This window comes from Lycorma delicatula, chromosome 3 (genome assembly GCF_047948215.1).
Source record: "Lycorma delicatula isolate Av1 chromosome 3, ASM4794821v1, whole genome shotgun sequence".
NCBI classification, from domain to species: Eukaryota; Metazoa; Arthropoda; class Insecta; order Hemiptera; family Fulgoridae; genus Lycorma; species Lycorma delicatula.
The window spans coordinates 212,843,875-212,869,148 of NC_134457.1; the positions used below are offsets into that span (position 1 = coordinate 212,843,875).

General features: G+C 30.4%; 1 protein-coding gene across 3 annotated transcripts in view; it reads left to right on the plus strand.

The window, feature by feature from the left end:
- LOC142322412 (electron transfer flavoprotein beta subunit lysine methyltransferase-like) overlaps positions 1 to 25,274 on the plus strand; it is a 110,088-nt gene that overhangs the window by 75,326 nt on the left and 9,488 nt on the right. For 2 of the 3 annotated variants that reach the window (XM_075361468.1, XM_075361467.1), the window contains 2 exons: positions 13,160 to 13,393; positions 20,914 to 21,044. In XM_075361468.1, the coding sequence (XP_075217583.1) occupies positions 13,164 to 13,393; positions 20,914 to 21,044 (361 nt within the window). In that variant the 5' untranslated portion in view covers positions 13,160 to 13,163. Of the gene's footprint in view, positions 1 to 587; positions 785 to 13,159; positions 13,394 to 20,913; positions 21,045 to 25,274 lie in introns of all 3 variants that reach the window. The other variant, XM_075361469.1, reaches the window with a different exon arrangement.

Below are 25,274 nucleotides of genomic sequence, written 5' to 3' on the forward strand. Positions count from 1 at the left end.
GCTTAATTTATTTAATAACTTTTTAAATTCACTCATTTAAAAAATCAATCTAGAATATCATTAACACTTTTTTAAAAAAGGAAAATAGATTAGGTTCATTTTCAGATTTATCAATGAGAAGGGATTAAATTTTAATTAATGCACTTAAAGAGGAAGTGTACACTTTTTTATGACCCATACTTTTTGATATGAAAGTATACTTAATCTGTTCCAGTATTTCTTATGGATGCGGTAAATATAAAACTCCTGAAGTTTAAGAAGCGCATACCAGGAAACCACTTTATTTGCGAGTGTGCTTGGTCTGGGATGTTTATTGTTCTTGAAAATGGTTTACAATTTTCGGAATTGATTTATTCATGCCGGATTTTGTACATTTTTGACTTTATGGCCCATAACTGATAATTCTAATTTTAAGATTTTTGTGTAAAGGTTAAAAAAAACTATTTTTTTCTCTAAGAGAAAAATAATTTTTTTTTAATTTCTCATAATTCTTCTGTAATATTTTTTAATCTTTTCCTATAATATTATTTTTAGTCCCGTGATGTAAAACTTATGGGCACCTTATTATCTACATCTTTTCTAAATAGATGACTGACACTTTGTGGCTTAACGTGTGGAAGGACGTCAGTTGCTGTTAGTAGACATGAAGGTCGTTACCATGGTGATACTCCAAGGTTGCCATTATCCACGGAAATGAGCGAGAATGGACAACAAATGGGGCACCACTCTTCTGTTGCCTTCTTCTGTTGTGAAGCGTATACAGCATTTTGTATAAGAGAAGCCGGTAAAATGACCAAATAAAATGCTGGCCTGTCGGTAAATCGCCTTATTGTATGAACTTGACACTCTGTATCAAATGTCAATCCCTTTAAAATATTAAGTGTAAGTAATAGATTTTTGTGGGATGATCAAATTGATTTCGTTTGCAGAAGGATCAAACCGTTTTATTTCGCTTAGAAGCGTCTTAATAAATCGCTGAGCTTGGCATCAATATGAAATATGTATTACGTCTACGTGTGTACGCTAGTCTAAAATTTCTTATTATTTTACGTCCTGAATTTATTTTTAAAAAATACGAACGACTTTTCAAGATACAAAAACGGGTTGATGATCTTTGGTGCTGGTAAATATGATTCACGTAGACCGATTTTTTTAATAAATTAAACACTTTTGTATTTCCAAGCTTTTATACAATAAAGGTCTAACATTTGCTAGAAGAAATTAGCAATGTATTCGAAAAAAATGAAAGTTTTTTTAATTTTATGAAACCAAAGAACGGAACTGTAAAGAATGTCTCTAAAGAATGTTATTATACTTCTTTTGTAGGCGCCGGAATTAGTCAGTCACCTAGTAAGCATTCTACACTAGTAGGCATATAAATTTTTTTTAGAGGATTTCCGCGTGGTTGAGTAAAACGTGTATAAGCTTCGTGGAGTTTGAACCTAAGTATCAATTTCAATTGGATTCCTGAGTTACGGTCTGTTTTGTACGCATGTGTGTCGGTCGGTTGATTTTTTCTTCACTCTTTCCTAATCTTGTGTTGTCCATCAGTTTTAGAGTTGATTATTTCAAACTATAATTGTATACGAATGAGTCAATCGGCCGTCGTGTGCAGTTTAGTCACAACAAACACTTGAAAAAACCTCTGTGAATTTTATGTCTGAAAAATATTACTTGGCATATTATTATATTTGATTTATTATCAGCAGGTTTTCTTATAATCATTATCTTTATTCACTAACAAGTGTCTATTTTTGATAGATTATCTGATTATATTAAAAAAAAACCTTACGATAAGTTTATTTAAAATTAAATATGCGAATTCCTTTCGTAGAAATATTATTACTTAATTGATGAATTTTTAAATATTTCTAATTAAATATACATGGATTTCCTACACACTTCTTTTAACGACTACTTGAGTACGTACTCAAATATTTAGCAATTAACACTTGATAATTTTACTGTTTGCCGATTTTGTTTACTTAATTATTTTTACACAGCTGAATCTCTTTTTGTTTCGTAAATTTTTAAAAATTGTAATGGTATGAAGGACTATAACCGTAACATTCAAATCAGTGGAAGTTTTTTAATTCATTCTTTTTGTATTTTGTATTGCTCTCTAATCAGTATTTGTCCACGGTTTCCCTAGGGTCCTTCTAGGAATATACTGGAATGGTTATCGGTTGAATTCCTATCATTCTTGATGCGTAATGTTTATATAACGTATACTTAATTACGTTATGTATGAATAAAGCATTTCGATATTTACATTTATATTTCACCGGCTAGCTAGCTAGTTAGGGTCATAAATCAAACCCTCTCTATAAAAATAATTAAAAATTTTTATTTAATATGCATTAAATTACATTATTTTGTAAATTTACAGTATTTTGTCACGCTATTAAAAGGATTACATTTCATTTACTGGGAATTGTTAAAGAACAAGGTAAATTAATTTTAATACTGTTTAAAATAACATAACACCTTGTTAAATTATTAAACTTAATGTTTATATGCTTGAATTCAAGCGGTTTATAAGTACAGTTACTTATAAATACTTAATAACTCTAATAAATGCTAATTAATGACGCCGAGTTCAATAACATTCGACAGTTGTTATCCAATCGAGGTAATTGAAAAACAGTACACTTGCAGGTAATTAATCCGATATAATTACAATTAAATGTTCTGTTAAAATTACTTATAATAGGTTTGTTTGGTTTTAATTAGAAACTATATTTACCTCTGTATATTCACTCTTTAATTATTGCAGTCACATACAGTTTATTTATAGCAACTTTTGCGTTGGTTATTTTAGTGTGCTAGTAGATCTGTGAATAATACACATGCTGATTCTGAATTTAACAAATTGAGCACCGCATCTAGGGATCATTGTGAGATACAGATTAATGACTATCGAGGAGGTATCGTCGCTAAATATCTTGCTTTTTTTTGTTTTATTTTTATATTCTTTGTAAATAAGGTATGAGAGAGGAGGTAACAATAAAATATAAATTTATCGAAAAGAACGTTAGATAAAGAATTCAATAATGCACTGAGAAAGGCATAATAATATTCTCAGTAGTCGGATAAGTTTTCAAAGACAAATGTTAGGCTTAAAGATAGAGTAAAATGTAAAAGAATTAAGTATTTATCGCGTTGTCGCTGAGTAACAATTAGAAATGGCGGGTTAAGAGTTAAAGAGAGACGTATTGTGATGGCTGGACGATCGAAACTTCCCCTTCAAGCACTATTCCACCACCTCAGATTAAGAAAAATAACAGCTGAAATTTGACACAGCAGCCTTTATAAAATCTTTCCAAACACGTCGTTCTGTCTAACAACAAGGAACCTTATTGCAATATTTCATAAAATTCTTAATAGGTATTTAGGTGTTTTCTTTACTTCAGTAATAAGCCCTCACTGAGAGCTTTTCAACCATGTATCATGTGGTTATTTTCATTGGTTCCAGAGTTATAGCCAAATAAGATTTTGATTAATGAAATCTTTGGATCTTACAAGGGAAGGCACATTAGTTCGAATTAGACTTCATCTCCTTTTCTTTTTTTTTTAACTTTTTTTTTCTTTAAATATATTGATTTATTAATAATTATTAACCCATGATTGTAAAAAAAAAAACTTTTACAGTAAGTAATTATTCAATAATATAAATTAAAAAAATCAGAAGTTAGTGAAATAAAATTTTAAGTATTTTAAAATGTGTATATGTAATTTAATAGTCATTGTTACATATGTGTCTATGTAATAGATTTGGTGAAACATCTATTTATTTAATATTAATTGAAAATTATTATTTATAATCGTATTATTTTCGGATTTTGTAGTTTAATTTTTGTTTAATTTTATTTAATTATTCTGGAATTTCTGTTTTATTTCATCTACATTAAAGTTAACTACAGAGTGACTTTGTTCTTTTTCGTGTTTAGCCTTCGATAATTACCTTTCAGAGGATGATATGTATGAGTATAATGAAGTGTAGTATTTTACAGTCTCAGGTCGACCATTCCTGAGATGTGTGGTTAATAGAAACCCAACCACCAATGAACCTCGGTATCCACGATCTAATATTCAAGTCCGTGTATAAATAACTGACTTTACTAGGACTTGAACGCTGGAACTCTCGACTTTCAAATCAGCTGATTTGGGAAGACACGTTCACCACTGGACCAAATTTGTGGGTTAACTAAAGAGTGACTGAAAAGTAACAACATAACACAAGAACAACATATACACTGAGGCATACAGCCCGATCTTTGATAAATTATTACAAATTCTTATCTTTAGGTCATTACTCATCTGTTATTGTCGGACAATATTCTCCCTAAGTCAGAGTTGATCATCATTTCGTTTATTTGTTTTTTGTGCATTTTCTCTAGTTTTCAAATTTTCTCTCTCTTTATATTCATCATCCTCTCTTAATCTTTTTATTCTTTCCTTGGTTTTTACAATTTCTTCCTCATTATATTTATCAGAAGTTCTCTTAAAAATGTCAGAAGTTATTAATGAAATAAAATTTTATGTACTTTTCATTTTTTTTTAAATATGTATATTTAATTTAATAGTCGTACAAGGAAGTTATGTGGTATCCACATCACATTTTTTATTAACGACCCAAGAGTCAAAAAAATACAAAATTCTGTATCTATATTGTATATGTGTTATCTATTTTGTCTTTATATAAAAACTAAACACTGAACTGCGGGCAGTTCACTGTTTAGTTTAACCGGGGTTAAACTATATAAAAGACTGAATTACCTCGTGATCTTTCGGGTAGCAGATCGTATTTTTATGTCAGAACTTTTTCTAATTCTTTTTTTTTTATTGGAAGTGATGCCAGCTCTCGTTGATATTGTCATGGGGACTCTAACACAAAATAATGATGCTGATAAATAAGATGCTGAAAAATAAGATGTGAAGCTTTAGTACTCGCCTAATGACGGATATGTCTGAATAAATTTACGCCTAAAACCATTATCTAAGTTCAGTAAATAATTGGGTAAAAGAATTGTTCAGCTCATAGGAGTGGTTCTTAAGTTTTAAGTAAATATCGGCACCCTACAAACATACACTCAAACGTGCTGATTTATGTATAAATGGTTTACCCGATATAAAATAATATATTGTCCGCATGATAGCGGTTCGACGAGAATGTTGAGAGATGGCACACGTAAACACGTAAAAATTCTTACAAATACTATTTGTTTACTCTCGTTGATTAATTACTATTTACAAAACAAGCCAATTACAAATCGTAAAATAAAATACTGGTTGTACTATAAACTTTACACTAGCTAATAGAAAAAAATTAGTACAAAATGAAAAGTTATTATATTACAATAACAACTAAGATAACAATTACAAAATCAATAATTAATTTTATACCAGAATTATTTGATTCTGATAGTTAGAAAAGGAAACTAGCTTACACTTTTATCTATGAATTATGTCACCTTGTCCCCTGTTCTCAACCAAATTTTGAACAGTTTCTCGTACTTAATCACAGAAAAGAACACTGTCCCAAAACAGAATACTCGAGTGACGCACTCTTCGCCCGTACGCTCGACTATTACCGCACACTCGCTTCGAATGCTCTCGCACACTTTTCTCGCATTTATTGGCCATTTGAACCAAAGTTTAGAACGCAAGGATAGCGGTAGAGTTTGTGTCTCCTTAGTAATCGCAGAACCTGGACAAACATTGTTGCTGTGTCTTTCATTTATCGGGTGAGTCATTGTTTATTTAGTGGCGGTTATAATTATTCTGTTTTATTTATAGACGGAATTGTTATTTGAGTTCTGATCCTTTAGACCGATGAGAATTTGTTAACGCACCGGGTTGGTCTAGTGGTGAACGCCTCTTCGCAAATCAGCTGATTTCGAAGTCAAGAGTTCCAGCATTCAAGTCCTAGTAAAGACAGTTATTTTTATACGGATTTGAATACTAAATCTTGAATACCGGTGTTCTTTGGTGGTTGGGTTTCAATTAACCACACATCTCAGAAATGGTCGACCTGAGAACGTGCAAGACTACACTTCACTTACACTCACGTACATATCATCCTCATTCATCCTCTGAAGTAATATCTGACGGTAATTCCCGGAGGCTATACAACGAAAAGGACGGTGAGAATTTGTTGACCGGGGCTGATCGTGGGAGACTAGGCGCATATGAGCTTCTTACTGCCGGCCCCAAGTTTGCTAATCCTCGGCAGTATTTATACCTCTGGGCCTAACCTACCCGACCTACCCTTTTGTTCGTTCAAGCGTTATGATTCTTATTGTTCGAACCGCCTCCACTATTCTAGAAAAGTATTTCCTGTTTCTTCTGGAGTTTTCTTTTTCGATCTGTTTGTCGATGTACGTTCTTCATTTTCTCTTTTTCTTATTCTGGCACTTTCTAGTACTAAAAGCTTCTCTACTAGTTACACTTCCGCCTCCTTAATTCTTCTCATCTCGTACAGATCCTTAATAAGGCGCCAGGCGGACCAGATCAATTACGATCTTTCTCGTTCTTGGATTGCGCTGAATTTTGTAGACTACGCTGTTGATTCTGTTCAGTACAGTATAAGATCGCTCCCAAATGGTTTAAAGTTTCGGACATTTTCTGACTGTTTTCCTTAGACGGTATAGCCTCACTCTATCTGCTTCTTGAAACCCGACGATTTTGCCTGTAAGTTGTTTCTTGTTTTCATACCGTCATTGGCCTTATTCAAATGTTGGTAGACTTAGATATGGATTCTACGCCAATGGTAGATTGCTGATTCTCAGGTGGTGAAATTACACGGTAGCCTTAGTTCTCTTCCGAATATCATTTTGGCGGCTGTAATGCTGATGGTTTCATGCGTAGCTGCTCTGTAAGCCATTAGAAAGAGAGGTATTTTTTGTTCCTGTCGCGCTCTGATTAACCGAGATTTCTTCAGTAGGTGCTCCTCTATAGTTTTAATGTAGCATTCTACTATGCCATTTGCACAGTTTGAAGCGACGTAGTTCTCGTTTTTTCGTTCACGAAGTTGCTCGAAAATCTTTTGCAAAAGACGAGATTCGAAGTTCCGTCCTTGTTCACTGTGTATTTCTCTCGGTACCCCGAAACGGCAGATAACTTCATTCACTAAAGCGTCTGTTATACTTTTTGGTTCGGTAAAGCGTAGACTTCCGGCCATTTAGCGAAATAATTACCAGCAGATATTTATTTAATTTACCGGTAAACGGAAAGGTTTACCAATTTTAATGGCGACGTGCTAGAATGGTGCTTCCACTTTGTACCGATGCATTTAGCCTCGGTTCCACAGTCTGGGTCCTCGACTAGCCGCACACATGTCACACAGCTTTTCCAGTTCTCAACATCGTCTCTAAATGGAGCCAATAGTAGTGCTGTCGCACATTTTACTGCATTTATTGACGCCTGAGTAACTTCACGACGATCCGTCATGAATTTCTCCTAGAATCTTCATTTTAGTGTTTGGGGGAAAAAAAGTTGGAGTACACTTCATCTTCCATCAGCGGTCTGCCATTTCCGTTAGCAAATGACATTCTTCATTATCAGAGAATTCCATTACGGTCAGTTACTTTTACACACCGGACTTTCATCGCCGACCTTCACCCGTTTTTGTTTTTCTCCAGCCTGTTACTACATCTTAGTTGACCGTTATCTACATCTGCTAATTGTGTTTCTCTCCTTTTTGCATTATTGCCAGCCTGTTGCTGCTAAAGTTGTGATTCGACGAAAATCTGAAATATCGAATCGTTGTTTATCCTGCCGGGGGCGTAGCATCCTCACGGCAGTGGCGGTCCTGATTGTGATTTGGTAATGCCACGCGAGACACCATGATGGGCCCGGGTGGTGGGAGGGCGGGGTTTGTCCCCGTCTCCTGCGCGGACCGAGGTTGCGTTCCTCTTGTTAGGTGACCTAAATTGGTCGACTTATTTGGGTGTAGGTCTGAATTTCTATGTTGCGTAAGACATAATTTGGATTGATATGAGTGTAGCACTGATTTAACTTTAAACTTGTTCGTTGTCAACTCGGTGTTGTTAAATCTGTACTAGGCGCGGGGTTCGCGCTTCCGCGGTTTCGGTCAGTTAGTTTGAGGGAATCATGGTAGGTTGGATGTGAAGATGTCCGTTTTACGCCTACGTGAAGGCGAAATTTGATATGTATTTTACTGATGCAAATGTCTGCCGAGGCGTGAGATGTAATTAGTTAGAGGTCTGAAGACGATCTCCGGTAAAGTCCCTCAAGGCTTGGAACGGAGGGGGTGGTGTGGCGACCGATAACGTCACAAGGTGGGTGTCTTCCCCCTACGGGGTTGGGATGTTCTATTCTGCCGCAATGACTAAAATCGAGTAATCTGGTAAGAGCGTCCGTAATTGATAACTTCCTCCGTACTCGATGCTCTGCCTTGAAATCGTATTCTTAACTATGTTCTACCCGACGTACTGTCGGGTAGAACTCGAGTTTTTAAAAGTGAACAGTCATATGAATGCCGAATGATCAATGTGAAGTGGTTTTCTTATAGATGTGGAAGTGTTCTGATGTCTTTATAAATTATGTAAATATCTTTACATAATTTATATTTGTATGATTATTTATTAATTTATTTGACAACATCAGGCTGTAATCCACTTACGGTCATCTTACTTTATTTATGATTATATAAATTTTATAGCGAATGAAAAATGCTAAGCGCCTGCCGGAATGCGAATCGAAAAACGTTCGAATGAAAGGCAGTGATGCTACCACCCGCCACGGATGACAGCAATATATAATAATAATATTTTTTATTATATGTACAAAGTTTTTATTCGAATGAAAAATCAAGTTAAACCTTCCTCGAGTATGCAACTTTGTGTAAGCTGAATTGTCAGTATTATCATGTGAAGCATTGTCATTGCGCAACTATCGCATACCTATTATTACAACATTTTTTATTGAAAGGTTATGTAAACGTATGTATACGTTTATAGTTATGAAGTTTTTGTTTATGAAGTTTAATCTTGCATTTCTATTTAAAAAAAAGTCTATTACGGTAACAAAATTTATAAGAAGTTGTTTTTTTTACATCGTAAAAAAATAATTTCAGCTATGTTATATACTCAAAATTAATCGCCTATTATAATGAAAATCAGTAAGAAAAGTGGGTAAAATAAAGAAAAAACTTAGAATGAAAGAAACTGGAAGATTGGTTGTTATTATGAAATGTATTGCACGCACTGACATCACTTTATTTTCGCCTTTATTTTATAAATTCTTATTTACATACTGTATCTTTTATTTCTTTTTTAACATTTATTTAAAACAGCATCTGCTGCCTAGGTCAAAAGTTACTACCGAGTATTAATAACACGAAGTCATTCGCCTATTTCTTAGGACTATTTAACTCGCTCTCGTATAACTTGTTAAATGATTAACGGAACCGGTTTATTATCACAGCTTTAGTCATCGGTATTTGAATTTGTATCCTTTTATTTTTCAGGATATCCCTGGCAATAAGGATGTGAATATTTTTCTCTTCTTGTGGTGCTGTATTATTTTTATAAGTATTTTTCACTTTAGTTAAATTGAATTTCAATTGCATTTTAGTAGTATTTTACCTTGCATTTTAATTATTTTGGTTACATATCTATCCATTATAAATATACAATATCTTAGAATTGTTTGGCTTTTTTCTTCAATTGCGAGTAGTTAATTTTTTATTTTAGTTGCTTTTGTAGTAAAGTCCCAGAGTATCAGTATGCCTGATATTGATAGATTTGTCTCTTACTAAATAATTATTGGTAATTTCTGTTATTTTAATAAAATCTAATTAAAATTACATATTAGTAATATAATATATATATATATATATATACACTTAGCGGGTATAGTTTTTGCAAAAATATTTATTTTCACGTAACTCATATTCATATTCTGAATATGAACCAAATCGGTCCATAAATGTAATTTTTCTAAATATCTCAACCCCAGCGCCATCTAGCGGGTTCACTTTTTTCAGAGATAATTCTTTCCGTGTAAGTAACATGTATTCTGAATACGAGGCAAATCGGACCATAAATACAATTTTTCGAAATATCTTGACGCCAGCGCCACCTAGCGGGTCCAAACTAATTCAGAAACCTTCCCTGGCATGCGTCCAACCATTCCCCAAAGTTTCATCGCTATCGGATGAACGGTTTAGGAAGGCATAAGAGACATACAGACAGACAAACATTTATTTATATATATATATAGATAGATAATATAAATATTCTAATAATATATATTACATACTTATGCTTGTTGAATTATTGACCACTTCTTTGAATACAGGTTCTTTGAATTTAGAAAAGAATTCTAAATTGCTTGGTGAAAACGTCAAAATTAATTCCTACAAAAGCTGTTTCTAATTACATATTTTTAATTTATACTTTGAAATCTTCTATTAAATCATTGTTCAAATCACAAACATTGTCCTGCAGACATCTTACTTTCCAGTGGAATGGCAGGTATCACAGGTGGTAATGATCTTGAAACCAGGGAAGCCTGCACAGGAGGTTTCTTCTTACAGGCCAACTAGCCTCTTACTGGTCATATCCAAATTGTTTGAAAAGCTGTTAACTTGCAGGCTGAGTCCAGTTTTGGAGGGTGAGAGGATCATTCTGGACCACCAATTTGGGTTCAGGTATGGCCACTCCCCATGGAGTCGTCAGGGTCATCAGTGAATGTCTGGAGGAAAGAAAATTCTGCTCAGTGGCATTCTTAGACATCTAACAGGCCTTTGATAAGGTGTGGTTGCCTGGCTTACTCTATAAATTAAAATTAAAACTTCCTCAACCCTACTACCTTGCCTTATGGAATTGTCTTGAGAGACATTTCTCTCTGGTAAGGTGTAATGATGAGTTACCGAAATTCTTTGACATTAGGTCGGGTATCCCTCAGAGCTCTGTATTAGGTCCTGCGTTATACTCCATATTCACAGCAGACCTTCCAGGCCTGGAAGATTGCATCATCTGCACATTTGTCGATGACACTCCTATCCTTGCCGTTAACGAAGATCCTGGCTTAGCCTCACAGGAGCTGCAAATGGCATTAGACCTTATCTGTGCATGGCAGAAAAAATTAAGATTAAAATTAATCAGAATAAATCAAAGCATGTCACATTCACTATGCAAAAGGTGATTTTCCCAGTGTGTACATGGGTGGTGTCTTGATAACATAAACAGAGAGTGTGTGTTAACTAGGACTTCACCTAGATCGGTGCTTGACCTGGAAGTGTCATGTGAGGATGAAAAGAAAACAACTGAATGTGAATTATGGGGAACTGCATTGGCTGCTAAAGAGAAACTCACGCTTCACGTTGTCCAATAAAGTACTTATTTACAAAGTTATCCTACGACCAATCTGGACATATGGAGTTGGATTGGTCTGGACCAATCTGGACAGGAAGTAATAGTAACTTAGATATAATACAACGTATCCAAAACAAAGTAACGAGAGCATTTGCAGAGACACCATGGTTCACACGAAATTCATGAATATCTAGAGCTTCTGATGGTTCGTGAGGTTGTGAAGTCAGTGTAGTGTTAAATACCAACAACGACTTGAAAATCACGTCAACCACTTTAGCAATCAATCTGCTTGATAACAGTAGGGATGTCCAAAGGTTGAAACATCTCGTTGTGCTTAACTTAGGGGCTGCTGAATGACAGTTTGATGTATTACAATGCCAAACCTAGTGGTATTGTTCTTGTTTACTTTTTTTTTTCTTTGGTTTGACTATTTATTTGTTTATTGGTTTTTTTATTTATTAATACTTTGTTTTTATGGACTGTGAAGTGTTGGCAGAAATATTTTTTCTAATGAACTTTAAGATTACTGCTTACTGATAACTATTATTATGAAGTACTTATTGTGGGAGTTCTTTAAGCCCTTATCATGTGCTTCTTATCAAACGACTTACTTATGGTTCCACTTAAATCAAAAATGAATCTAAAAATAAGACTGTTTTTTGGTTCAGTTCTGCCTAAAAGATAGGGAAAATGTATTCTTAACAATGTGTAAAAAAAAATATATAATTTTATTATAAATACATGATATTTGTTACAGAAAGTTACAATTGTTTACCTGTAAAAAATGTAAAACTAAATCTCTTTCTATAGTATAGTTTTATTACAAAGATTATAATAAATTTTATAAGTTGCTTTATATGTAATGTGTGGGTGATCATATAACTATAAGAAATAACTATATCTGTTGCTATCAAACGAGATAATGGAATAATTTTTGTTTATGTAGCACTGTATTTCACTTATGATAAGGGGCCTATGCCTATGCTTTTGAAGTAATTTTTAATTAATTATAGACTTATGTATAAGAATTTTCCTCACAAAAAAATTATCTTACAAAATGATATTACTTTGGTCGGGAATTTTTAAACAAAAAGACTTGAATTATTACATAAATAATATTATATGTTTTCATACAATTTCTATTATGTCCTGAATTTATTTTTTTTATATCTTAAAATATTTATTATAATATTATTAGATGTATTTATAGCAATTTTGTATTTACATGGATTTTAACTACATTTTTTTTGTGACAATGCTCTGATTAACATTTAACTATGGTTTCCTGGATCTATCTCCTCAAATGTATTCCAGTTTCTTAATTTTATCTATTGAGTCAAACAATGACCTGTTCCTCACATTACAGTATATATACTGGTATAATTTGTAATATTATATACTGGTATGATGACAGTTTGGTCTAACACATTTTGAAGTGTTTTTGCAAACTTTGGTGCTGTATGTACATATGAATAAACATTGATTGACGTTTTGCATATATATATTTATTTGTGAATATGTATGTTTTGGAAAAGGATTATCAAATTTTCAGGGAATTTCAACAAGGATTTTTTTATCTAATGAAGTTTGTGTAAAAAGATTTGTAAAATATGATAAAAAATGAAATGTTGCAAAATATGAAATGTGATTGTTTAGTAGACTAGGAATCAAATTCAGAACTCACTGTATGCCTTTCAGTATAGTGATCTTATTGAGTATGTTACTCTATTTTATTTAATTTAATTAATATTATTCAGAGTAATTTTATTATTAGAAAATTATTTGAATGTATTTATTCACCTTATTTTTTATAGAATAATGAAGTGGAGTTCAGTATGTATGAGAGTGCTTCAAATGAATTCAATGAAGTCGTGCACGATAAAAAAGATAAAGGAATGCACTATGCTGAGTCGTGATCATTTGACACCTGAAATTGAATTACATTTAATAACACCAGATTGTTATTTATGGTCTGCTTCTGAAGAACAATCTCCTTTCCAGGATCCATTTTGGGCATTTTACTGGCCTGGAGGTCAAGCATTATCAAGGTAAGCATAAAATATTTTTGCATTCGATTCCATGAATAGATTAAAACATCATAATGAAAGTTATTAGGATTTTACCGCTATATTTACTTAATATTAAGTTTAATCATTTTGTACTTATTTTTTATTATTGTTCTTATAATTACTATTGTTAGTAATACTTATATTACTTTCTGATAAATGAGAGCAAGTTGTTCTAATAGGACATTATCATTCTTTGTGTATTTAATTGTTGTATGTAGGTCAACAAACATAAATATTTGTTAAATTATTCTATATTATAATTTCATTTGTTATGACTATTTTTATTGTCTCGGATTTTTCTTTCATTTAAATTGTTCTAAAAAAATGTGTACTTTGTTTTCTACTTTTATTTCTATTTCTGTGATTTCTTGGTACTGAATAAAACATTCTGTTTAGACTCATTGTTCTTTCCCAATATATATTAAACTTAGTTAAAAAAAAAAATTTGTTTGTATTAGAAAAGTACTATAAGTACAGTAATTAAATTGTTCTGTTATATATTATAATGTGCATCAAAAAAATTATGTACCTCTCTGTATTGAAATTAGTTAGACTTTTAAACATTTTAGTTTGCAATATTATCACCGTATATAGAGATGATTTTTACACTTTTAGGTAGATTTCTTAAGAAAGGTACCTATTGGGTATCATTATTCGACTTCAAGAAAATTTTGACAGATCTTCATGTTTCACATTCCCCAGACCCCAAAACCACCATCAGTTCAAAAATGTATATATATATATATATATATATATATATTTCACTTTCTTGTGTACATGGTAACTGCCATAATTTTGTGCCAATCACTTTCAAATTGATACATAAAATATAACAACCCAAAATCTTGGTCAAGTTTGTTTTTGGGCAAAATCAGACCATGGGAGTGGAATGAGGGAATGTTTAAAAAAAAAACAAAATATTACTATAACTTTCATATTAAGTAAAATATCAAATTCATTTAAAGCTCCTACTGTTCTTTGGATAAGGACCTAAAACTTCTCTAAGTAAAGTTTTTTGATATCACCAACCATTGGCTCATGGGATGGAAAAAATGAGGTTTTGAAGACAAAAAAATCATACCTTCCTTAATAGGCACAGTATCAAATCGGTTTAAAGTGGTCGTTAGTTCTCTAAACATTACCTAAAACTTTTGTTTTGAAATAATTTTTGACATGACCAACCCTTACAGCAAGGGATGATCAAAATGTTTCTGGAGTTTTTCTTAACTTTAAGGTGGAAATCTTTTTTATCCCCTAATTAACACTGGTGAAATCTACTTCTGCCTTCTGGCGTGCTGAAAGGGATTTTTATTTTTGTAATATCTGTCAATTTGTCTGTCTGTGTAACTCTTATAATTTTTAATGCCATTGACTTTAACTGAATTAAACGTTTATTGTGTAAAGCTTGTCTATCTGAAGAAATAACATCGAATAAATTATTTCTCCTGGTGAAAAATAGCTTTTTTCTGTGTTCTTCCTTCTTTTGGATACTATCAAAATTGTTACTTGAATAAAAATTTAATTTAATATAATTTACAAGAACTTTTGTCAAAACACAGGCCAGGGCCTTGGTACTCAGGATGTGAACACTTTTTTAAATGTTAATTGTTCATTTATTTTTGTAGTCAATCAAAAATCTAAAAGAAAACAATTTTATACCACTTATTTAATGTACTATTAAGCATTTTAAGAGGCATTCATTCGTTTTAAACATTAAAATGTTTTGACATTTCCTTACTTATTTAGAAAGAATTTATTACTCTTGATTGTTTATTGAAATATAATCGAAAAGAAAAAAATTCTTGAATCAAATTTGTATTTGCAAAATTTTAAGAAATGCAAGTGTATTAAAGCAAAGTTGTCAAATAGTTTGATCAAAAAATTTTTTATTTCAAACAATGGAATTTCTTTCCATTCTTTAATACCGGGTGCTTATTTAAAAAAAATAATTGTAACCTTTTCACCGTATTCACAAAGAAATAGTATAAACAATATATTTGTGTTACAGAGTTCATAAATGTAAAAACTATTATGTTATCAGTCTAAAATTTTGTGCATGGGAAATACTTATGAGGATAATTGATAAGCAAATAAAAAGTATTGTGTAAGGTATAATAGAATAAGACCAATTCAGTGAAGGAAGAACATAAATATATGGGAGACATTCTGATCCATGTGTCTGATCTTAGAAGGCAGATTTAAGAAGAATAAAACCATATACATGGCATTTGTAGATCTGGAGAAGATATTTGTTAATATATAACGGAAGAAAGTGTTAAAAGATAATGGGGAAGAAATATTAGGAAAAAAGACTTACTGTCTGTACAAAAATCAGGTGGCAATGACAAGAGTAGAAAATAAAGAAAGGTTAGCTGTTTCAGAGAGAAGAGAGGCAGGAGAGCAGCCTGATTCTTTTGACTTTTGACTTGTGTGTATTGGTTGGGTGGGAAGTCCCTGTACACTAGTTATTAAATTAATAGGATAGGATCTTACCTTCTACGGATCTAAAATTTCTGTGTGGGTTCCACCATGTTCAAAGCACAGCTGTGTGCACCTCCTTATCCGGTTGTTCATCCATAAAGCATATCAGGGGTGATCTTTTCAAATGCTGACTGAACAGTGTCTTTGAGCTTCTCATTGTTGATATATCTGTGTTTTTTGATCTCTTCTTTTACAAAACCTGGAGTGCATTTCCAGGTGTGGTGAGGTCATGGCTTCTTGCTGGCCTAAGCAATGGAGCCAGTAACTTTTTTGACCCATGTCTGATTCAGCGATTTAGAAAAATTCCATTGAGGCGTCTGCAGATATTCAAAGCAAAATTTGCTGGAGCACCATCTTGTTGAATTGTAATGATGTCAGCGATCCCTTTTGGTGTTAATTCTGTAAGCAACCACTTGTCAATCATTCTCAGAACACTGTGTTGATTAATTGTGCCATCAAAAAAATAAGGACCAAGGAGATGTTCAGTTGACATCCCAGCCCAAATCATAACATGTAACAGATGTTATTTGATTTCCTCAAAAACTTGATGATTGTCTTTCAACTTTACTTTTGAATAATAGGGTATTTCTTGAAGTTTTTAGGTTTATCTTATTTTAATTTTTCTACTTTTATTTATTTTAAAGTAATTAAATTTTTCCATTATTTTATTTCCTCGATAATTTGTGTGTATGTGCATTGTAATATTTCAGGTTTTCCTTTTCAGGAACTTTTATTTTTTTCATTTAATTTAAAGAATTGTTTAAAAAAATGTTCTCTTTTGATTTATTAATTAGTATATTACAAATATAATTGAAAATACTGTATTCAGGCTTGAAAGGATTCTTCGGTTGCACAACTACAAATTGTTGATACCTTTGATATTGCTAGATTGAAATAATAAATTGATTTTCTAGGTTATTTTGGCAATGGATTTTGATGCTGTTTATAGATATGGCTTAGGTTAAGAATTTTTATTGGTAGCCAATACAATTGAAATTTGTCTTCTGACAAAGTTACCTCTATTTATTTTGAAATTATTTTAATTAATATATAACTAAAAAAATCCCTTTCTTTTTTTGTAGCTTTAATAATATATTTGATTTATTTCTACTCTTGGCTGGTTAAAGTCTTATCTTACCTACAATAAAACATGCATATATATAAGTATATATGATATAAATATAATATATTTTCTCACTACAAGTTGTAGAATGTGGGGTGTACAGAAATGTACTGGATTCTTTTTATTTATCAATAATCTTTTGCAAATTTCAGATCCTTTGTTATTACTCTATTTGCAGATGATATCGTTCTATTTGCATCAGAAGGTAAGTCTTATCTTACCTACAATAAAACATGCATATATATAAGTATATATGATATAAATATAATATATTTTCTCACTACAAGTTGTAGAATGTGGGGTGTACAGAAATGTACTGGATTCTTTTTATTTATCAATAATCTTTTGCAAATTTCAGATCCTTTGTTATTACTCTATTTGCAGATGATATCGTTCTATTTGCATCAGAAGGTAATCCAGCTTACAAAATTGCAAATCAGCAGTACAAAAATGCATCCATTGAATGATTGTAACTTTCTAAGTTTAATGATAAAAAATAGCTTAGCAAATTGTATCATAGGCAGCATAATAAGTTATATTTTAATATTAACTGTTTTCAGTTCATCATTTTTTTGTTCCATTTAACATTTTTACAGATCTCTGTTTCTTCAGGCTGCATATTTACAAAAAGTTCCAAATTATTTAAAAAATTAGAATAAATAAATTAAAAATTATCTACTTTTTCATAATATCAAATTGAACATGTTGAGGCTTAACACAGGCAAATTGTGTAAGGATAAATACAAATTTAATAATCAAATACATTACATTTATTTAAAATTACTAACATTTACAGATTTCATACTTTGAATTGATTAGAAATTTATCTGTAGCAGTATTGGAAATTATTATTTTTTTATTTAAAAAACCAACACTTTCAGAGTATTTCTGTATGAGATGGAAGCTTGGATGGTCTGTTAGGCATTATATAATGAATAAAACTGTTCTTGAAAGAATGAAGAAGAGTAGAGTATGTTGGATATGGTGAAAAAAGGCATTTGAGCTGTTTTAAATAGAAAGAAGAACCATATTGTATCTCATAATTTAGGGAGAAGAAGAAGAAGATATCATCATATCTCACCTGGAAGACATATTTCACCTAAAAGAAGAAGACATCGTGGTGTAGTGATTTGAGGAAATGTGGTCAGACATAAGCTGAGTTATTTTGAATGGCATTTCTCAAAGTTAAGATTGGCAACATGATTGCTAACGATTATTAAAAGTATTGCATCAAAAGAACACTATAAATAAAAATAAATAAACTAAAAATGAATATATAACTCTTGAGTTGAAAATAAGTCATACTTTTGGTTAATCAAACTGACATCAATCTGGAAAACAATTTTATTAACATTTTAAAAATACACTTAAACCACAATTGTCTAGGTAATTTTTTAAATATTTGACAACCAATATAAAAAATTAAGGCATTCACAAAATATAACCCCAAAGAAACAGAATTTTGTAGAACACTGATATAAAAATATAAAAAGACTTCTAAAACAATTAAGTTTATTTTTTATTTAATTTATTTTTTGTTAAATTAAATAAAAGAATGTGATTACAGTAAAAAGAAGCTGAGGTAAATGTTCCAACTAATATATAAAAATGATGATTATAAGCTAAAATTAATTAATTTTTCATTATTAAACTAATAAAAATGTATGAACAGACTACTAATAAATTTAACACAGAAGTTTTAAAAAATCCACTTCAATTGTAATAAAAATTATTAGCCTTTTTATTACAACTGAAATAAAAAATGAAATTATTTGTATAAATAACCTATACATTAATTCTCTCGTTCTTTTTGGTCTTTCATAAACTTTGTAAAGAAAATTACCTCCTTGTTCTTTAGTGAATTGTTTGAATGCCCCTTGGTATAAGATATTAAAAAAAGAGACTACTTAAAGCACACATCACAGTCAGTATTAGAAATAACCCAAATAAAAATAAAAATTGGATAATAATGACATCCCTTCTTGTATTGTATTAAGGATATGTACATAAAAATTTCATTAAAATGAGCTCTGAAAACATAAATAAATAACAAAATACTCAATAAAGCAATGTAAAAAAATCAATTATTAAAGAAATAATATTAAAGAAATAATATTAAAGAAATTAAAGAATAATGTTTAAAAAATTATAAGGCTCAATTGTTCAGAATCATTTTAGATTTAGTGGCAATTGTCGTTTGCAAGAAGGTTTAATAATGGGTTAACCTTTAAATAGTATAATATATATATCTATTTTTGTAATACGTGGAAGACAATAGTTAACAGTATTATAAATACCCAAAAAATTAAAGATGTTGATAATTTTAATTAAAATAATTAATAATATGAGATATGTGATAAATAAAAATAAAATGTTGATGACACTTTGATAATATAATAAGAAAATAATTCAGCAAATTATTTTGCTCAACTAGTATATAATGCTAGTCAAAGAAATAATTGTACATACTTATATACAATATTATGGTATATATTAGCAGTTTTACATCAACATGTATAACTATGTACATGATAATGTTGTGTTCATTGAGGATTTAATTCAATAAAATACATAACAACTGAAAATGGTTAATATTTCATCAAGCATTCTAATTGCTTGAATAGCATTCTCATTAATCAGAGTAGAATTTTCCATACATGGTATGAAATGATTGGATAATTAGGTAATCTCAAATATGAAATTATTGGATAAATTCTTGTGGGACAATGAAATTGATTTCATTTATGACCAAGACAAATCATGTGTACTAATGTGCCACAAATCATGTGGCTTTGATACATCTTTATAAATCTCCATCCAAGCTTGTCATCATCATTAAAATAAAATGAAGAAAGGACTGCTGTGAGTTATCTTATTAATACATTTTATTTGTTGTACTTTCTATTTCCTTGTATATGAAATGAGAAGAGTGTTATGATTGCATAGAAATTCCATATCCAGTGTTTGAGAGATCTTGTTTCGGTATATCTATTTAAAATTTTACTTAAAAAGAAATAGGATTATGTGCCTTCCTGCAAGAATGAATTGATTTAATTCAAATGAAAGAAAGAAAGAAAAAGAATGTTTTTCTCTAAATACTACGTTAAAAAAACTGAACGTTTCTTAAATTAAAATTCATTGGTGATAATTATGTGATAGCAAACTCATGGAGTGTCTTTAACTTTCTTACCAAAAACTATTTTATAAATAAATCTATTTAAACTGCCAAAAAAAGTTTTACAATGCCATCTCAGTTATGATTTGACATCTCCTATACTTATCTAGTTTATTTCTGTTTACAAATAGGTGAAGTATTGCATATATTACTTATTTCTTTAATACCTATTTTATATTTACCTACTTATTATGTATTTTATAATTTTTATTAAATAGTGCGTACTTAGAACACAAGATGGATTAAACATATTGGTAAATACAGAAAAAAATAAAGTAGCTTTCACTGATTGACATCGTGATCCTGTGAGAAAGTTTCTACAATATGGGTGAGGGATTCTGGCTTCCTTCATAATACTCGTAGAAGATGTTTATTTCTTTGGTTTATGGTAAGAATATCAGTTTATAAAGTCACATTGATAAATTGTTGTAATAACTTGCTACAAACTTAAAAAATTCTAATTCATTTATTAATTATGATCATTTAATTAGGATGAGGTAAAAATAATTTATTTTTTTTTAAAACTATTCAATTAAATGAAAAGAAGACATTGATTATTCATTTCAGATTGTGAATAAAAGCTGAACATGTTCAAGGAAAAAAAGATGTATATTGTGATTGTATAATTTTCACATGCAACACTTTCTCTGTTTACAATTCTCATCTTACATGTGTTGATACTTCTGCTGTCTTCTAATTACAGTTATTAATTTTTCTTAGGTATGTATTGGATAATAAGGAACTAGTCGCTGGTAAAAGAGTTTTGGATGTTGGAAGTGGTAGTGGGGCTTGTGCAATATCAGCAGCGATGAGTGGTGCTATAAACGTTACTGCAAATGATATTGATTATGGTTAGCTACTTACAGATTATTTTAATTTTATAATTAAATTATTTATTTAAAATTAAAATTTTTATTAATAAAAAGATGAACCAAAATGCTTAATAAAATCCTTTTAAAAACTTATTTTAAAATATTTTCAGTCATCTTTCTGAATTAAAATTTTTAATTTATCGTATAATTGCATGAAATAGGATCATATCTTAACATATTCTAATGTTTTGAGTTATATACACACAAAAACACATAACAGTGACATACTCAATAAACAGACATAATTCAGCTCATGTACACTTTTCAGCCACATTCCCATATTCTTAACACATGTCTAATTAAAATAAACCACAGTATCATTGACTAGTAGTACTAGTATCATTGACTGATATCAGTCTGAAAACAGAAATAGCATTCATTGTGGATGGTCACAAAAATGACTGAAAATATGTTATTATTTTCAGTCATTTTTGTGTAATGTTAATGTACATTGGTTCGGCTTAAATTAACATTATTGCCTATTATAATGGACAGGAAATTGTTAAATTATATATTTTAATATCTTGTAGAAAGTGAGTCCTTTGAACAAGAATCTGTGGTCCTGGTTTTACATTGCAGAAACTCTTTTAAATATATATTCATCACTAAAATTTTAATTATACCTAAAGGGAAGTAATTTAAAAAAAAAAAACTGTAAAGATTAACATTCTTTTTCTACCAAATTAATAAAAAAATTACATATACCACTTAATGATTGAGTTTAGCACTTCTTTTTAAATGTATGGTCCGTACATCCTTTCACTAAAATCATATCATTATCATCAATGGTGAATTTGTCTTCAGGCAGGTTTCAATGAAATCTTTTTCATCACCTTTCTCTATCCTGACCTCTTTTTTTGTATCCTTGTAAATTCTTTATTTCTTCAAATAGAGTTAATAATTGATTCTTCCATTTAAAGATTTAAAATCAAAGGGGCAGGCTACATTCGTTTTCTTCATTTTGATACTGCAGCTTGCTATTCCTAATTTCACTTTTTATTACAGCTACCTTATTCTACTAATAATTGTAAATGATTCCTCTTTTCTTATATTTCAATCCCTTCTCTTGTTTCCATGCCTTTCCTTAAACTAAATTGATTTTGATCTACTATATCTTCTAACATTCTAATTCTATTTCCCTCTAAATTATTCTATATCCTGAGACAGATAACTTCCAACACATATTTACCATTGCTCTCTAGTATTGTTTCTGCATTTCTCATACTATGTTATCCGTATCATAGATCTTGACATGGCTAGCATTCCTCCCACACTTTCCCTACCACAACTGCTCTGGCAGTCAGATTCTTCATTTTAAAATTTTGCTTCCTTCTTTCATAAAGTTACTAATTTACTTTCAATTTAACATTATAATTTACAGATGAGTCTATATAAATCAGTTGTAAATAAATAAAAAGGATTGAAAAGAATTATTGTTTGGTAAGGAAAATTTGTTTACATTTCTCTAAAAATATATACAGTAACTCCAAGTTAATGCAAGCATAGATTTTGGATAGGTTGGAAGAGATATTTTAGGTGCGGATATGGGAACTGTACTGTTACATCACCAGAATGGGGTGAAATAATCGTGTGCTTGTCTGAATGTGTGGGTGCCTGTGACTTTCTCTAGGCAGGAGAAGTTTGTTTCATTCCCCTCTACATCTTATAAACTTCCCACTTGTCCCTTTCACTGACACAAAACATGTACAGAAGTAAGAAAAATTAACTACTGAACATTAACTTTGCTTCCAAACTTAGACTTACGGTACATTCATATTAAATGTACATATTTGTTTGTTTAGTTTAAACATTATATAATATTAGGAAAAAGGATGGCCTACGACCCACTATGAAAATGTTTCATGATTTATGTTTCATTATCATGATTTTGTTAAATTTTTTGCCGATTGGAACTAAATAATGTTCATAAATTTAATGTACTAACAACAATAAAAACTTTTACAATGAAAAGCTTCAAAATCCTGAACATTTTTAGCTGTTTCTTAAGTTGTAATTTTTTTAACACGGCTCTTACCCTAATGTTTCCTTTTTTATACCCAAAACACAAATATAATTTTTGATAAATTGTTCGTATCAAGAAGTATAAGTCATTTGAATGAGTGAATCGTTTGAGAAGTATAAATTATTTGAATGAATGAATGTTTGTTCACTGCACACAGCCGCTCGATGCACCAGTATTGGTTCACTCTACGCTAGTAGCAGCTAAAATAAAAATGTGAGGACATACAACAAACCCACAGACTGTCCTTTTTTATGGATAGTGTTGCAGAGTGAAGGGAAGATTCTATGCTGTCTATAACAACAAAGCATACATAGATTCTATTGATGCTGTCTATAATACCAAAGTGTACATTAACAGTATTTGACTTAGATATCTTTATTTCTAGACTATCATAATTAAGATGTTAATTTTTTTTTTAAACTTATAAATTATCCAATTTCACTCTAACTTTTTTTAAAAAGAAAAGGCAGTAAAATGTGTAGGCAATATAATGTTTACTTTAACATTTCCGAAATTGTTTTCACTGTTACATACTTGCAACAGCAATGTTTGTCACAGCATTGTTAAAAAGCAAATAAATAATTTAAAATTATGTTTACTTAAATTTAGAGATATCTAAGCATCTTTATTTCAACTAATAATATTGCTGATTATAATTATGTGTGAAAAATATTATAATATAAATGGTCACTATGATCATCTAAAGATGCTTTGGTGTTTATAAACAAATAGTCATAATTGTATTAAAATTTCTAATGATGTCTGAACATAACGCTGATTAAATTTCATAAATAGGTATAAACCTTATTTTTGAGCTCATGTATAACTGTTATACTTTGAGCATACTGTTTGGCAAAATTCTGCCAGAACTTTGTTCACGATAGTCTTTACTTTGACAATGTAATATATCACATCATCTTGTTCGAATCAAATGTTATCCAAATTCATACTGACCAATTCTGGCTATAAAAAGTTATTTATGATTATGTGTTGGCCATTCAATATAATTATTTGGCTGACTTCATTTTCAAAAAAAAAGTAGAATCCAGTTACGCCTACAGTCCATGAACTGCACTAAACAGTGACACATTGCAAATGAATCATCTGCTTGTGGCTTCGTCTTGGAGTTTTGTTAGTATAGATGAAACAGTTTGCTTTTTAATTTATCTGTGACATAAAAATAAATTTTGCTGCTGAAAATTATTTTCTTGTAAAAATTATTAACTGCTCCCTTTCCAAGAATCAATATATGTGCACTGCTACCTATGATTTGAAGACTTTAATTATTATGTCAACTGAATCTTATAAGCAGTAAATCCATTTTTTTTTTAAATCTGCCAATTAGGTGAATTATGGCAAAGTGGTTGATAAATATAGTATTTGGTTAATTTTTTCATATGCATATGTATTTAGAGTCTATTATTTACAGTAATTGGTATAAAAATAAAGGTATTTATAATTCAGATACCTGTCAAAATTATCATTAAACTGTAACATTTTGAATAAATCACTTTATTTTTTAAAATAGACATTTCTGTAAACATCTTAATTATTGTAATCTAATTGCACATATTTACTATTTTCATTTTTGTTATGATAATTAATTCTACTGTTGCATTTCCTATTGTTTGTTTCAACATATTCAAAATGTAAACACTTTTAATGATGTAAGGTATTTTTTTCTCCATTACTGACTTACTATAATAGTATACTGACTTTTGTAGTTCATAGATTACAGAGGGAATATGAAACATTACTTTGTACACACGTCAGATACTAATTGGGCATTTTATGATATTCCTGGTTTGGAAGGACGGTCCCTGAAAATGCCTACAGGTATTTTTGCTTTTTTGTTATTCTCCTTGAAATAAAAATTTATTTACCAACTATCAAATGTATTTGAATTGGATCACAGGTGGACCCAGCATTGACAGATATGTAATTTATATGGATACTTAATGAGGAAAGAAAATAAGGTTATTAAATGAAAAAAATTTTGATTTTATACAGCTGAACACTCACTCAGCCATCACTTAATAAATTGCCCAGTTAGTCCAAAAATGCATTAGTGTAAATTACGTAGGACGTTGTATCAAGGTAATATTGTAATAAGCAATATTTTTAAAATATAGTCTGCAGTATTCTTATTTACTATATTAATTTAAAAGATTAAATAAAATAATTTG